The sequence below is a fragment of the Argopecten irradians genome, chromosome 6 (assembly GCF_041381155.1).
Source record: "Argopecten irradians isolate NY chromosome 6, Ai_NY, whole genome shotgun sequence".
Classification (NCBI taxonomy): domain Eukaryota; kingdom Metazoa; phylum Mollusca; class Bivalvia; order Pectinida; family Pectinidae; genus Argopecten; species Argopecten irradians.
The window spans coordinates 42,700,960-42,717,978 of NC_091139.1; the positions used below are offsets into that span (position 1 = coordinate 42,700,960).

The 17,019-nt window shown below is 34.6% G+C and overlaps 1 protein-coding gene across 2 annotated transcripts in view; it reads left to right on the forward strand.

The window, feature by feature from the left end:
- LOC138325961 (post-GPI attachment to proteins factor 6-like) overlaps positions 1-17,019 on the forward strand; it is a 65,562-nt gene that overhangs the window by 32,761 nt on the left and 15,782 nt on the right. Inside the window, exons 9-12 of one of the 2 annotated variants that reach the window (XM_069271997.1) lie at positions 508-686; positions 13,262-13,528; positions 14,114-14,324; positions 16,891-16,972. In XM_069271997.1, the coding sequence (XP_069128098.1) occupies positions 508-686; positions 13,262-13,528; positions 14,114-14,324; positions 16,891-16,967 (734 nt within the window). In that variant the 3' untranslated portion in view covers positions 16,968-16,972. The remainder of the gene's footprint in view (positions 1-507; positions 687-13,261; positions 13,529-14,113; positions 14,325-16,890; positions 16,973-17,019) is intronic. The other variant, XM_069271996.1, reaches the window with a different exon arrangement.

Genomic DNA, 17,019 nt, shown 5'->3' on the forward strand with positions numbered 1-17,019 from the left:
GAAAACACATTTTGAACTTCTTCTCAAGATCTACCGGTGAGATTTAGCTGAAAGTTGCATGAAATTATCCTGACATGGTCCCGACAAAGTATTATAACATCTCGGGTTGATCCCAAATCGAAGATGGTTACCATGACACTGTATCTAATTAATTTCCTATATGTTAGGGCCCTTGGGCCTCTTGTTTGAAATGAAATTTGTTGAAATAAATTGAAAATGATCCTGACATGGTCCTGACAAAGTAACACCATATATAATTAATTTTACTATTGCCAAGGTAGTCAGATGACCGTTAAGGCCCTTTGGGCCTCTTGTTATATCAGAAAGTTTTGAAAAATGATCGAAATATTCATAATCCACACAACTTCTAACAATACATCATTTTAAGTAAAGGAAAAGGAACAATTTCTCAGGATAAAACAGATTATTCAATGATGGAAGTGAAAATCTTTAGATGTCTTGTTTCATTTTCTGGGATGGTTAAATAAGATTTGTTTGCTTATCCAGGTTACCGTGGTTACGGCTGTACCGATGCTACTGAGGCTGAATCAGATACGATACTACTGTTGACGGCTCTGCTGCTGACCCTGAGTAACCTCTTCTTCATACCAAGTATCTTCGTGGCATTACATCGACGCTTGTTCGTGGAAGCTCTAGTCTATTTCTTCACCATGTTTTTTTCTACTGTGAGTATACTGCATATCTTACATGCATCTTACATATACATATCTATAAATCCCATAGTCCGCATGTGATGTGATGAGATTCACAGTAACAGTACTAGATTTCTTAGCTGTGACTTTGAATCCGTTCTCCAGACATAAGAAGAAATTTCATAACCAAAGTTAATCATACCAACCCACCCTAGTTTCATAGCTTCGCCCCACACGTTTAGTCCCTATACTAGTGACAGTTATCCCGCAACGGAAAAATATGAAATCAATATTTCACCTCAAACATCAAAATTGTTACAATAATGATTTTTGTAATTTGAATCATATTAGTTCGGGAGCAAAAAAATTTCAGGACGAAATGGAGATTTGTTTATCACGACGTCATATGTACGTGTAAATACACAATGGAAGAAAGACAACTCTATCATAATTTAGGATAAACTTTGTCTACTGATCAAATAGCGCGTGACAGACGATGAACATTTTCTAAATGTCCAAGGTGGCGTAATCTTCCAACTTACGGCAGTCAATAAGGTATGAATATTTACCACATCCATAATTATCCCCCGCCCAACGAAGTTGGCGGGGGATATACAAATGGGTTCTGTCCGTCCGTCTGTCCGTCCGTACGAATGGTTTCCGGAGCATAACTCTAAAACCAGATATTTCCACGAAACTTCATACACACATTGGTCTTATGGTCTAGTAGTGCCTTTTGCTATTTTTAGGTTTTCATTTTTTGCATTTTTTCTGTTACCATGGAAACATTGCTGAAAATGGCAGATTTTTGTGTAAGAATCAATTCCGGAGCACAACTCTAAACCCAGCAGAGATATTTCCATGAAACTTCATAGACACATTGTTCTTATGGTCTAGTAGTGCCTTTTGCTATTTTTAGGTTTTCATTTTTTGCACTTTTTCCGTAACCATGGAAACATTGCTGAAAATATCATATTTTTGTACAAGGTTCGTTTCCGCAGCATAACTGGAAAATCGGTTGAGATATATACACGGAACTCCATAGGCACATTAGTCTTATGGTCTAGTAGTGCCTTTTGCTATTTTAAGGTTTTCACTTATTGTACTTTTTTCTGTAACCATGGAAACATTACTGAAAATGGCAGATTTTTGTGTAAGAATCGTTTCCGGAGCACAACTCTAAAACCAGCTGAGATATTTCCATGAAACTTCATAGACACATTGTTCTTATGGTCTAGTAGTGCCTTTTGCTATTTTTAGGTTTTCATTTTTTGCACTTTTTCCGTAACCATGGAAACATTGCTGAAAATATCATATTTTTGTACAAGGTTCGTTTCCGCAGCATAACTGGAAAATCGGTTGAGATATATACACGGAACTCTATAGGCACATTAGTTTTATGGTCTAGTAGTGCCTTTTGCTATTTTAAGGTTTTCACTTATTGTACTTTTTTCTGTAACCATGGAAACATTGCTGAAAATGGCAGATTTTTGTGTAAGAATCGTTTCCGGAGCACAACTCTAAAACCAGCAGAGATATTTCCATGAAACTTCATAGACACATTGTTCTTATGGTCTAGTAGTACCTTTTGCTATTTTTAGGTTTTCATTTTTTGCACTTTTTCCGTTACCATGGAAACATTGCTGAAAATATCATGGTAAATGTTACTTTGCAAAACTCCACCCATCTTTGTGTATATAGTCTAATATAAATGTCAAGTCTGTATACCTGATTCAACAATTGCAGTCCCGCTCTTCTTGAATTATACTCCATTTTTCTTTAGCTCAACTTCCTTTTTCCTGGGTTTTTTTCATACACATAAGTCTCCACAATCAAACTTACTTCAGCTTTGATATCTCCATTGGCGGGGGATCTGAATGACTATGTCCTTGTTACCTTTAAATTAAATTTTCTTATTTCTGCTAAACTGTGATAGCTGTTTCCAACTAAATATTATGTATCTATTGCATGCTTGTTTTGGTTAAATTGTTGTCTGTCTATATATATATTACCTGTTTGTACTGTGATTTTTTTACATATGTTTGTCGCAAGAATAGCACTACAGTGCTAATGTTATTATGTTCCTCATGTATGCGACTCTAAATAAAACTTCTTGACTCTTGACTCTTGATAAACATATTTCGGTGTGTTCCCGCTACGCCTACATTCTATAACAATAGGTAAAAAGATCAAAGAAAGTGTAATTATTGTCTGTTTCATACAAGTTTCTTATACATGTACTTTGTCTACTGGAGTTTACCTATACATGCAAATTATAGTAATAATTATAGTAGTTTACTAGATAATTCATCAATATTACATGTACATTGCACAGGAGTTTGACGTTCTGCGTTCTGTCAATAACATATAGTTTACATATATAAAAAATACTCCTATATACAATATAAAGTTTTAGGCACGATGACCTATAGTGGTCATGTTTCCTCCGTCGTCGTCCGCCGTGCGCCATGAACCGTGCGTTAACTTTTCACATTTTGAACTTCTTCTCAAGTTCTACCGGTGGGATTTAGCTGAAACTTACATGAAATGATCCTGACATGGTCCCAACAAAGTGTTCTTATTTTTCGGGTCGATCTGAAATCCAAGATGGCCGCCACAGCCGCCATCTTGAAAACACATTTTGAACTTCTTCTCAAGTTCTACCGGTGCGATTTGGCTGAAACGTGCATGAAATGATCCTGACATGGTCCCGACAAAGTGTTGTTATTTTATCGGGTTTATCCGAAATTCAAGATGGCCGCCACAGCCGCCATTTTCAAAAACACATTTTGAACTTCTTCTCAAGTTCTACCTGTGCGATTTGGCTGAAACTTGCATGAAATGATCCTGACATGGTCCCGACAAAGTGTTGTTATTTTTCGGGTCGATCCAAAATCCAAGATGGCCGCCATTTTCAAAAACACATTTTGAACTTCTTCTCAAGTTCTGGCTTAAACCTGCATGAAATGATCCTGACATGGTCCCGACAGAGTATTCTTACATCTCTGGTTGATCCCAAATCGAAGATGGCTACCATGACACTATATCTAATTAATTTCCTATATGTTAAGGCCCTTTGGGCCTCTTGTTATATAGTATATAGGAGTATTTTTTATATATGTATACTATATATTATTGACAGAACGTCAAACTCCTGTGATTATAGAATCGTCCTCGTGATGAAATATCTTATTATAAAACATTTATTATGATTAAGACATTAGTGAAAAAAACATATTGAAAATTTCCTGCAAAAGTGTGTTGTAAAATGCACATGCTTACGACATCATAATCTTCGTCGTGAAAATATGTGATTTGTTACATCATATTCTCGAGAATTAAACCTGTGATATGTACACCATTGAATGAAATACCACCTATAAAACTCTCTAAGTCACTTCTTATACCATACCAATTTATATAAGATGATTTGGAAAGAAGTTAAACTTACAAAAATATGCATGTAAGTAGGAAATATCATGTTGAATGAGTTCGATTTCAAGGTTTGTCATTCCTATTTTAGCTGATTACATGATAGATGCAATTTTGCTAATTCCCTTAGTTGCTGCCTAAGTTTTCACATCATTTTTAGCTCACCTGGTCCAAAGGACCGAGGTGAGCTTATGGGATACCGCAGCGTCCGGCGTCCGTCGTCCGGCGTCCGTCGTCCGTCGTCCGGCTTCCGTCAACAATCGACTTCTTCTCCATAACCGCTGGTCAGATTTCAATAAAATTTGACTGGTAGCATCCTTATGGGCTACTAACTGAAAATTGTACAAATGATGGGGCTGACCCCCCGGGGGCCTGAGGGGGGGGCCAAAAGGGGTCAATTTGGCTATTTCCATATAAACGACTTCTTCTCTGAAACCAAGCATGGGATAGCACCCATAATGCAATGGTAGCATCCTTATAGGGTGGGGATTCAAAATTGTACAAATGATGGGGCTGACCCCCCGGGGGCCTGAGGGGCGGGGTCAAATGGGGTCAATTTGGCTATTTCCAATTTAACGACTTCTTCTCTGAAACTAAGCATGAGATAGCACTCATAATGCAATTGTAGTATCGTTATAGGGTGGGGATTCAAAATTGTACAAATGATGGGGCTGACTCCCGGGGGGGCTGAGGGGCGGGGTCAAAAGGGCTCAATTTGGCTATTTCCATATAAACGACTTCTTCTCTGAAACCAAGCATGGGATAGCACCATAATGCAATGATATCATCCTTATAGGGTGGAGATTCAAAATTGTACAAATAATGGGGCTGACCCCCCGGGGGCCTGAGAGGCGGGGTCAAAAGGGGCCAATTTGGCTATTTCCATATAAACGACTTCTTCTCTGAAACTAAGTATGGTATAGCACCCATAATGCAATGGTAGCATCCTTATAGGGTGGGGATTCAAAATTGTGCAAATGATAGGGCTGACCCCACGGGGGCCTGAGGGGCGGGGTCAAAAGGGGTCAATTTGGCTATTTTCATATAAATGACTTCTTCTCTGCAACTAAGCATGGTATAGCACCCATGATGCAATGGTAGCACCCTTGTAGGCTGGGGATTCAAAATTGAGCAAATGATAGGGCTGACCCCCAGGGGCCTGAGGGGCGGGGTCAAAAATGGTCAATTTCCATATAAATGACTTTTTCTCTGCAACTTAACATGGGATTGCGCTCATAATGCAAAGGTTACATCCTTAAAGGGTTTGGATTCAAAATTTTGCAAATGATGGGGCTGACCCCCCCAGGAGCCTGAAGGGTGGGGTCAAAAGGGGTCAATTTAGCTATTTCCATATAAACAACTTCTTTCTGCAACTAAGAATGGAAGAGCACTTATAATGCAATGGTAGCATCCTTATAGGGTTGGGATTTGAAATTGTACAAATGATAGGGCTGACCCCCAGGGCCTTAAACGGCAATAGATGCGAGGTCAAAAAGGTCAATTAGGCTACTATTTTCATATAAATTACTTTGTCTCTGAACCTATGTATTGGATAGCATATTTGTATGGTATCAATAGCATCATTGTGTGGTTGTGATTCAAAATTAAACTTTGGGAGTCAATTTTGCTTATTTTTCTAATTGTCAGATTCTTGTGATAATTACTAACAAAAAACCAGGTGAGCGATACAGGCCCTCTGGGCCTCTTGTTAATTTTTAGCTCTCCTGCCCAAAGGGTAAGTGAGCTTATGCTATAGTGCAGTGTCCGTCGTCCGGCCGGCCGTCAGGCGTCAACTTTTCCATTAAAACAACTTCTTCTCCAAAACTTAGAGGCCTAGAGTCCTGAAATTTGATTTATAGCATGCTGGGAGGAAGGGCTACCAAGTTTGTTCAAATAAATGACCTTGACCTTCATGCAACGTCTCTGGGGTCAAGTAGGTAAAAATCTTTAACAGACTTCTTCTAAATAACCAAGAGGCCTAGAGACCTGAAATCGGGCCTGTGACATGCTGGGATGAAGGGCTACCAAGTTTGTTCAAATGAATGACCTTGACCTTCATTCAAGGTCACAGGGGTCAAATAGGCTGAAATATCTTGTTAAGACTTCTGCTTCATAACCAAGAGGCTTAGAGAGCCGATACTGGGCATGTAACAAGCTGGGATGAAGGACTACCAAGCTTGTTCAAATGAATGACCTTGACTTTCATTCAAGGTCACGGGGGTCAAAAATGCTAAAATCTTTAAACGACTTCTTCTTAATAACCAAAGAGCATAGGGCCCTGATATTAGGCCTGTGGTATACTGGGATCAAGGGCTACCAAGTTTGTTCAAATGAATGACCTTGACTTTCATTCAAGGTTACAGGGGTCAAATAGGCTAAAATCTTTAAATGACTTCTCCTTAATAACCAAGAGGGCTAGAGACCTGATATTGGGCATGTGGCATGCTGAGATAGAGGGCTACCAAGTTTGTTCAAATGAATGACCTTGATCTTCATTCAAGGTCACAGGGGTCAAAAAGGCTAAAATCTTTAAACGACTTCTTCTTAATAATTAAGAGGCCTAGGGACCTGATATTGGGCCTGTGACATGCTGGGATCAAGGGCTACCAAATTTGTTCAAATAAATGACCTTGACATCATTCAAGGTCAAAGGGGTCATATAGGCTAAAATCTTTAAACAACTTCTTAATAACCAAGAGGGCTAGAGACCTGATATTAGGCATGTAACATGTTGGGCCTATGGCATGCTGGGATCAAGGGCTACCAAGTTTGTTCAAAAGAATGACCTTGACCTTCATTCAAGGTCACAGGGGTCAAATAGGCTAAAATCTTTAAATGACTTCTTTTTAATAACTAAGAGGCAAAGAGGCCTCTAATGTGCTTAGGGATGATATAAATTCTTATTTACTCTTTTTGTTAAGTATGAACCATGTATGATTACCAGATTGCAGGTGAGCGATTCGGGCCCATTGGGCCCTTATTATCTTTTTTATTTTATTTTTTACAAAATAAATGTTAGTTCTCCTTACCAATGTAGTTTGCTGTCCATTTGATCAGAAAGTAGACATTTCATAAAAATCTGTATATTTTGTCATGGGTTATATAACTTATGAACTTAATTAAGGACTACATGTATGGTTTGTGCCCTTTTTTGTCTCACGAATACATCATTTTTCAAATATTAGTATAGAAAACATAGAGCGCCTCATTAAACAAAACTTATATTTATCTTATAAAGTTGTAACTTAAGTGCCTGTATATTCTCAGTAAAATATTACATGTATGTACATGTGCATGTATATTACCTCCATTCTTTACCATATTTTTAGAAAAAAATAGATTTTGGGCTTTTGTAGGAAATAAAAAATGAAACAAGTGTTCTCCTTGTCCAACCACATAGAACAGTGTAGGATATATGTCAATATACGATTATTCAAAGCAGTTGTAACAAATCTTGAACATTTGGACGGATTCCCTCCTACATGCATTCAATTTCAATTTTTCCACTAACATATTTCTAACATTCTGATGTTTGTCTCTAAGGTCGTATGTTATTTAAGTTTTATTAGATTCCATAATATAAGAAATTAATTCGAAATTGATAGAAATATTGACATAAAAAAATGTATAGTGCTGTTTTGTGTGGCCAAAAATATCGGTGATAAATATCTTTTATTTTCCTTTGTTATTTTTTGTTCGTTTTTGCAAAAAAAATATATACGAATACCTCTAAATACAATTACCAAAATCCATCTGACGACCTTTTGCCCATAATGCAAAACATAGTATATATGTCCAGGTAAAAAATCAAGGTAGATCACACACAGGTAAAGTTACCTTTATGATACTTGCTGGTAGATGTTTTTAAAATGTAGGTGTTCCGGGATACAGCCCATATTCCCGACTCTCACTTGCATTGTGTGATCACTCGAGCGGAACTAATCTCTACCACCTGGCACAGTCTTACAACAAATGCAATCACACAAAAGCCTATACTACATGATCACTGTTTTTAGTGCGATTACATCTTTGGGTATGAACAATATTAGTTCTTTGAACTATTTACTCGGCAAAATAGACTTTACGCCTTTCATAACTTATCACCGTGCCCATGCACAAATGCTTATACTTATACTTCTTTATGCACATTGTCAGAGACATTATATAACAACTGCTATTTTACAATCAATTTATGAAGGACAAAACTCTTTAAAGAACAGGAGGACTAAAGAACAACAGGAAATAAATTTCAATAATATTTGCTCTAAACTGGTATTGCTATTTGTGAAAAAAAAGTTTGATTATATGATATCAGCCTTTTTGTGTCGCCTGCAACGCAAGGGCGACACTTAGGTATCACTATGTTGGCGTCTTCGGTGTCATCGGCGTCTGGGAAACGGTTTCTGGGGATAACTTAATTATTTATTGTCCGATTTCAACCAAATTTAGTATACTGCTTTATATCAATGAGATCTCGAATGAGTTCGATAATGGTCAAAATCCGTCAATATTTGCAAGAGTTATGGGACTTTAAAATTGTCAAAACAGATAAAACCATGGTTTCCGCTCGATAACTTAAATATTTATTGTCCAATTTCAGCAAAATTTTATATGGTGCTTTATATTAATGAGATCTCGGATGAGTTAAATAATGGTTGAAATCTGTCAATATTTGCAAGAGTTACGGGACTTAAAGATCGTCAAAACAGATAAATCCATGGTTTCCGCTCAATAACTTTTATAGTATTTATTGTCCAATTTCAACAAAATTTTATAAGTTGCTTTATATCAATGAGATCTCGGATGATTTCAATAATGGTTGAAATCCGTCAATATTTACAAGAGTTACAGGACTTTAAAATTGTCAAAACAGATAAATCCCTGGTTTCCGCTCAATAACTATTTATTGTCCAATTTCAACCAAATTTGGGATATTGCTTTATATCAATGAGATCTTCGATGGGATTGATACTGGGCAAAATATGTCAATATTTGCAAGAGTTATGGGACTTTAAAATCGTCAAAATATGGTTTCTGCTCAATAACTGTAGTATTTATTGTCCGATTTTAACCAAATTTGGTGTATGTATTGCTTAATATCAATGAGATCTAAGATGGGTTCGATACTGGTCAAAATCTATCAATATTTGCAAGAGTTACGGGATTGGATAACTTCACCTAATTATTGACAATATTTTCAACTGTAAATAACTATTTTTTGTGATGCTGTGCAGACGACACATCCACTTCCGTTGAATTCTTGTCAGTAATTACTCTGTTAATACATTTATTGTTTCCTTATGTTTTACAGAATGTCTACATGCAAATATCATTTCAATTGGAACCAGTCCAGGGGAAAATTTGTGTGAACAAAATGAAAGAAATAATTTTCAACTGTGTTAGCTTAATATTGTAATAGTTTTTTATCTGAAAATAATTACTATCATCATCTTCAAATTCCGTATATATAATACAGTTAATTTTGTAAACATTTTTTATCCAAATAATTACCATCATCATCTTCATTCCGTATATACAATACACATTAGTGATGTGATTTGTGAATTTAACTTTAATATGATTTAAGCATATACTTGGTATTTGTTTATTTTTTATGACATACACATGCTTGAAATGTAAAGAATAAATAAAAAATTAAATTTATGACACAATATGACATATATGACACTAATCATCATCTTCGGAACAATTTATTCAAAATAAATCAAATATTAATTTCCATAACACAGGTCATCTTTTGTTTTCCCTCCTTGACTATCAATCTTCTCTGATCACTCTGAAAAATCAATTACATCCAATGCAATGAGACATACTGCATTTATTATAACGCTGTAAGGCAATTTTGCAAGATCAGCTTACATTGTTTATTTACCTTGAACATATACAGGCACAGTATGGTACCTTATTTATATCTCCTTTCCTATTTTCAATCTACCTTGATGACTTGGAATCTTATCTGGCGGAAAAAGAATGTTAATTGTCTGACAACTATTGACAAATTATTTATAGATAATATTGACATGTATCCCAAACTTTTTATCATTTTATATGCCGATGACACTGTTCTACAACAAATGTTAAATAGATTTGAACAATATTGATTACATGGAAATTATAACCTGATATCAAAAAGATAAAAGTTGTAATATTCTCAAAACTTAGATTGGCCCAACAACACCAGTTTACGTTATGGGATATAGAATTATTATGATAAGAAGGGTATACATATCTAGGTATATTTTTTAACATTAATGGTTGCATTTTTAAAGAAAAGGAAAAAACTGCTGAACAAACAATTAAATCCGTGCTTGCTATTTTTAAGAAACCAAGGAATGTATCTCTTCCTGTTGATTTTAAACTGAAAATATTTTATTCACTTGTAATGACAGTTTTATTATACTCATCAGAAGAATGGGGATTTGAAAATACAAATATTGTAGAAAAAATCATTTGTAATTTCCTTAAGTTAAAAAAGTGTACAAAACAATTAATGGTCTATGGCGAGCTAACAAGTTACCCATTTGATATTGAAATAAAATGTAGAATGATTACTTTTTGGCATCACTATACATGAAGACACAACATGAATATACCGCAGTCTCTCAAAACATGCACCTCGCACAACATACACACGACACACCACATACATGAGAGGCTGTCCTTACTTGACCCTAGCTGTTAATAGGACCAAAATTAATCAAACAAACAAACATAACATCAAATAAATTATCAAGTAATATTCATAAATTAATGTATACTTTACATGAAAATGGACCAGGCATTTTTTAAAATGGCTGTAATATTTTTAAGATATTTTATCCAGAGCTAGTTTAAATCATGTTTGGATATATCAATCAACTTGCTGTTTTACAAAAGAATAATTACAAAAACTTGTTAAAAGTAGACCAATTGACCAATTTATTCAGAAATGGTATGACTATATTGATAAGTCTTCTAGAGGACTGACATATACTACATTTAAGACATTTTGGCATAGAAAAATATGCCTCTTGTCTGTCTCTGCTGCAAAACAATACTAGTTAACTGATACTGTGGTCCCAGGAACTTGATGGGAATAGAACTCAGAATGGATATTTTCATTGATATCAAATTAACAAGGAAAAGGTTAAAGATGCTATAAAATCATTTGGCATATAACATTATAGGAAATATTAGAATGGGCTCTCAAGAGTTTAGTATGTGTTTCTTATTTTACACCTTGGTGTCCAAGGAATCCTCAAAAGTAAAAATTGGAAGGAACACTGGCAAAATTTATTTCTTGTTGTCCAAAAATAGTGTTGACCTTAGAAATATATTCCTCCAATCATTGAGACCGAGCCATTTAGTTCTTTCAGTATTTTGATTCACTTTTACCATTGTTGTGACTTATTTTCCAGTTTTACCATTGTTGTGACCTATTTTCCAGTTTTACCATTGTTGTTACCTATTTTCCAGTTTTACCATATCTGTGACCTATTTTCCAGTTTTACCATGTCTGTGACATATTTTCAAGTTTTACCATGTCTGTGACATATTTTCAAGTTTTACCATGCTTGTGCCCTATTTTCCAGTTTTACCATGTCTGTGACTTACTTCCCAGTTTTACCATGTCTGACTTATTTTCCAGTTTTACCATTGTTGTGACTTATTTTCCAGTTATACCAATTGTTGTGACCTATTTTCCAGTTTACCATTGTTGTGACCTATTTTCCACTTTTACCATTGTTGTGACCTATTTTCCACTTTTATCATGTCTGTGACCTATTTTCCAGTTTTACCATGTCTGACTTATTTTCCAGTTTTACCATTGTTGTGACCTATTTTCACTTTTACCATGTCTGACTTATTTTCCAGTTTTACCATTGTTGTGACCTATTTTCACTTTTACCATGTCTGACTTATTTTCCAGTTTTACCATTGTTGTGACCTATTTTCACTTTTACCATGTCTGACTTATTTTCCAGTTTTACCATTGTTGTGACCTATTTTCACTTTTACCATGTCTGACTTATATTCCAGTTTTACCATTGTTGTGACCTATTTTCACTTTTACCATGTCTGACTTATTTTCCACTTTTACCATGTCTGACTTATTTTCCATTTTTACCATGTCTGACTTATTTTCCACTTTTACCATGTCTGACTTATTTTCCACTTTTACCATGTCTGACTTATTTTCCAGTTTTACCATGTCTGACTTATTTTCCACTTTTACCATGTCTGACTTATTTTCCAGTTTTACCATGTCTGACTTATTTTCCAGTTTTACCATGTCTGACTTATTTTCCACTTTTACCATGTCTGACTTATTTTTCACTTTTACCATGTCTGACTTATTTTCCACTTTTACCATGTCTGACTTATTTTCCAGTTTTACCATTGTTGTGACCTATTTTCACTTTTACCATGTCTGACTTATTTTCCAGTTTTACCATTGTTGTGACCTATTTTCACTTTTACCATGTCTGACTTATATTCCAGTTTTACCATTGTTGTGACCTATTTTCACTTTTACCATGTCTGACTTATTTTCCACTTTTACCATGTCTGACTTATTTTCCAGTTTTACCATGTCTGACTTATTTTCCACTTTTACCATGTCTGACTTATTTTCCACTTTTACCATGTCTGACTTATTTTCCACTTTTACCATGTCTGACTTATTTTCCAGTTTTACCATGTCTGACTTATTTTCCAGTTTTACCATGTCTGACTTATTTTCCACTTTTACCATGTCTGACTTATTTTCCACTTTTACCATGTCTGACTTATTTTCCACTTTTACCATGTCTGACTTATTTTCCACTTTTACCATGTCTGACTTATTTTCCAGTTTTACCATGTCTGACTTATTTTCCACTTTTACCATGTCTGACTTATTTTCCAGTTTTACCATGTCTGACTTATTTTCCAGTTTTACCATGTCTGACTTATTTTCCAGTTTTACCATGTCTGACTATTTTCACTTTTACCATGTCTGACTTATTTTCCAGTTTTACCATGTCTGACTTATTTTCCAGTTTTACCATGTCTGACTTATTTTCCAGTTTTACCATGTCTGACTTATTTTCCAGTTTTACCATGTCTGACTTATTTTCCAGTTTTACCATGTCTGACTTATTTTCCAGTTTTACCATGTCTGACTTATTTTCCAGTTTTACCATGCCTGTGACACAAAGGATGTAACTCACTACTATTGTATGATGAAGTATGATGTGCTGAGTTACTGTGACTTCCTTGGCTCCATCATGTCCTTCTGGGTAACCATTCTCGCCATGGCGCGCCTTTCCTCATCAGTCCGCTCATTTTTCCACATGCTTGGTGCCCTGTGCCTTGCCCTAGGGGTGGAATATGACCGTCATGGCCTCTGGGTGTTTGTAGTGCCTGCTGCCGCTGGAATTATAATCATGTCAATATCATGGGTATGTAAAAATTTGATTCATTTTCCATATAGATATTGAAATGACCTAAAATAAGCACATATCTACTTCTATAATAAATTCAGTGCTCCAGTGAAGATGCATACATGGGTAAAATACCCAGTAAAGTTTGTCAATTACCCATAAAAATGCTATTAAAGTATACTAATTACTCCTACAACATTTTTATTATGTAATTTAATCATTATGATATAAAATCAGAAGAAATTGAGACAATTATTAGAATTCCAGTCATGCTGAGGAGTCTACATCAACTGTGCCCTTGTTTCAGATAGATGTTTACACAATTCCTAACTTGCCATCGATTACTTTATCCTGAAACCAAATTACTTTTTCTGACACATCTCCTGTTAAGTTTTAGGTTTGAAGAAACGTCAATATTGTACCCCTCCCTTTGCAAATTATTCAGAGTGCTGAAAAATAATGTAGTGGTATCCCATCACTTATGTTCAAGTTCTATTGCCACCTGATTAATAATGGCTTTGCTCATTGATAAGAGTTGAAAGTGAATTGTGTAGAACTGGAGTCTTCAACATTTTGCCTGTAACTTGTGATTTCTTTTCCCAGGTGCGACAGTGCTGTTTACGAAAGAACTGTTATCCCTCAAAGTGGCGTTATGTAAAGTTCCTGCTGCCTGGAATACTGTTTGCCGGAACAGGCCTTGTGATTTTTGCCTTTTTAGAAACGGAGGAAAATTACAAATATACCCACAGTGCCTGGCATGTTGTCATGGCGCTCTCCATTGTATTCCTGTTACCGAGTCGACAAAAGTCTAAAGGTACGCCTATTTCTACTGGGGATCTATCGGACAATGAGCTAGTCACAGAACAGCCTAACAACACATTAAAACTAGAATCGTATTCTGTACATGATGAATGAATATACTGTTAATGTTTCTGTTACTGCTGAATTAGAAGTTGTATCAAATTTTGATTTATTTAATGGATTACAAAACATAAGTCCTCACTCCAGTCCCATTATTTCTTTTTGTTGGGTGTAAATCCCATTATTTTTTCTTTACATAAATCGATATATGTATGACCAAGGTTGATAGAATATTAAGACATGAAAGCTGATAACTTTAGTAAATTAAGCCGTATGAAAAATCAATTTTGCAATTACACAAATGTGTCTTGAAGAAATAAAAAAGGGCTCTTGTAAATGTTGTCTCAGCTCTACACTCCACATGAGATGTATGTAATCTTTGATATCAATGTTCATTCATATTCAGCAGCGATAGACACAGTAAAACTAACACGCAAACTAAACCTAACAGGAGAAATTGAACACAGAAGAAATTTGGCTCCATTTATTTCCAAGTTCTATTATAGAATTTTAATTCAAATTTTTTTATATTTTCAACTTTTGACTAAAAGTAACAGTGGAATTTCTGAATTTTGAAATTTAAGAATGATGGATAATACGATAAATGATGGATCATATTAAATCGTATTAAAGAATAATGGATAAACTTTTCACCATTAAAATTTGCTTATTGTTTTACCCATACCTGGAATTTCTGAATGAAACCTTCCAGCTTTGGGGTGAACTTATTACCATTAGCTTTAATCAGATTTGTTTTGGGGGCCAAATTTTGCCTAAACATACAAATGAACAATACTAGTATTTTGATATCATACCTAATGCTAATTTTTGTTTTAACTTGATAAAGTAATTAATGCTTGGATATAACACTTTTTCATGCTTAGTGTGTATACACATAATATGATGTACAACAGTTACTGTTTAATGCACTCGGTTAACACTTCATTGTAGATTCCATATTTATAAATTATTGGCTTTTATAAATTATAGTTCCTTCACAAATATTATAAAAGTTCTATTATTGTCTTTAATGGTTAAACTCTTGAATTCTTAAATTTCTTTCTTGCACACATATTGCAAGTATGTCTGTGTCAATATTTTGTTTGTCAAACAAAATACTGCTATTCCATTATAGTGTTAATCTAGTTGTTATACAATCTAATTGAATGTTGTGGGGATGGGGTCGCTACATATAGACTTTCAAGTATGTTATTTTGAGTTATAGGATTGACACCATGAATCTGTTATCCTGAACAACTTTAGATTATGTGTAGTAAATGTGTTGTAATTAGTGGTAGAACTAATTTATTTGTCTGGAGTTAATTTATGAGTTGATCATATATATAGAGTTCAACTAATTAAAATGAAAATTGTACTTTCATTTCAATCTTTTTGCCAAAAACATGTCTCCCTTTTATGTATACCATGCCCTGCAATACACCAGTGTAATATTAGAATAGCTATTAAAGGGAAAACATATATATAGTAAGTTGTACACTTTTTTTTTGTTTTCATTGTTTTTTTTTCTTTTTTCTTTCTTTTTAATCCTTTATTTGTTGCTTTTATTAACATGCATGCCTTCATATTTAACTTAACATGTAAAATGGTATAGTGTAATAACTAAGCACTGTACCAAGCACTGTACAGTAATGCTATATGAAAATACAAGAAATTTCAGTCTTGAAATTGACAACAGCTTATGGTGCAATATGGATTTTCTTTATATCTGTTCTTACTGTAACACAAGGATATAGGTCAGCTGCTGTAATCTATGCTTTCATTAAAACTTCTAACATATCCTGATCAAAGATTATCTTAAGTATTCTCTCTGTCGTAGTTCACAGGTATCACATCGTGGACTTTTTATTTGTTGACATTTAAAGATACTATGAAAATGAAAACATAGTCTAAAATTGATATTTAGTGAAAACATTTGTCATAATTACAAAGATGAAACAATTGTCTGTGCCCGGTATATATTTACAATCGTACCCATTGTAATGTAGAATTTAATGATGTATTTTATTAACATGTTCTTTTGAGAAGAGCTACATCATGTTATTGAAATGGTTAGATAGAACTTGTGTAGTATTTAGAAACATATGGAATTCAAATGATTTAAACAAAAATATTTTTGGAATAGATGTTTATCAAATATAAATCCTCTTTTAATTTCATCTTGTTCAACTGGTTTTGTTATAGGTAAACATTTAACAAGTTAAATATTTGGTTTGGTTTCCATATGCCTGCTTCATCCTTTATGATCAATTAACAATAAAAATGGCACTACTGGCCATATAAATTGTCTCCTCTCTTTCTCAAGGTACTCATTTGATTTTAACTCCCACTGGGTTGTGTCCCTTGTTTCCAAAAACTGCACGTTTGATATATTTTTTATGGATACCTGATTTCAAACAATGATGAGATAATCTGTGGGAACCACCAATTCTGGTTATTGAGACTTATTCAGCACACTGTTTCATTGTAAGTTTTGTGTTGATTCTAGTCTAATTTTTCAGATGATAACTTGGAGCTTATAAGTGCTGATTTGAACGGAACACTGTCAGATCCAGTATCAGGAGAAACACTATCGTAGTCCAGGCATGTTCATTCCACCCTAGATGTTTCTAAACCTGAAAATGCTTGAG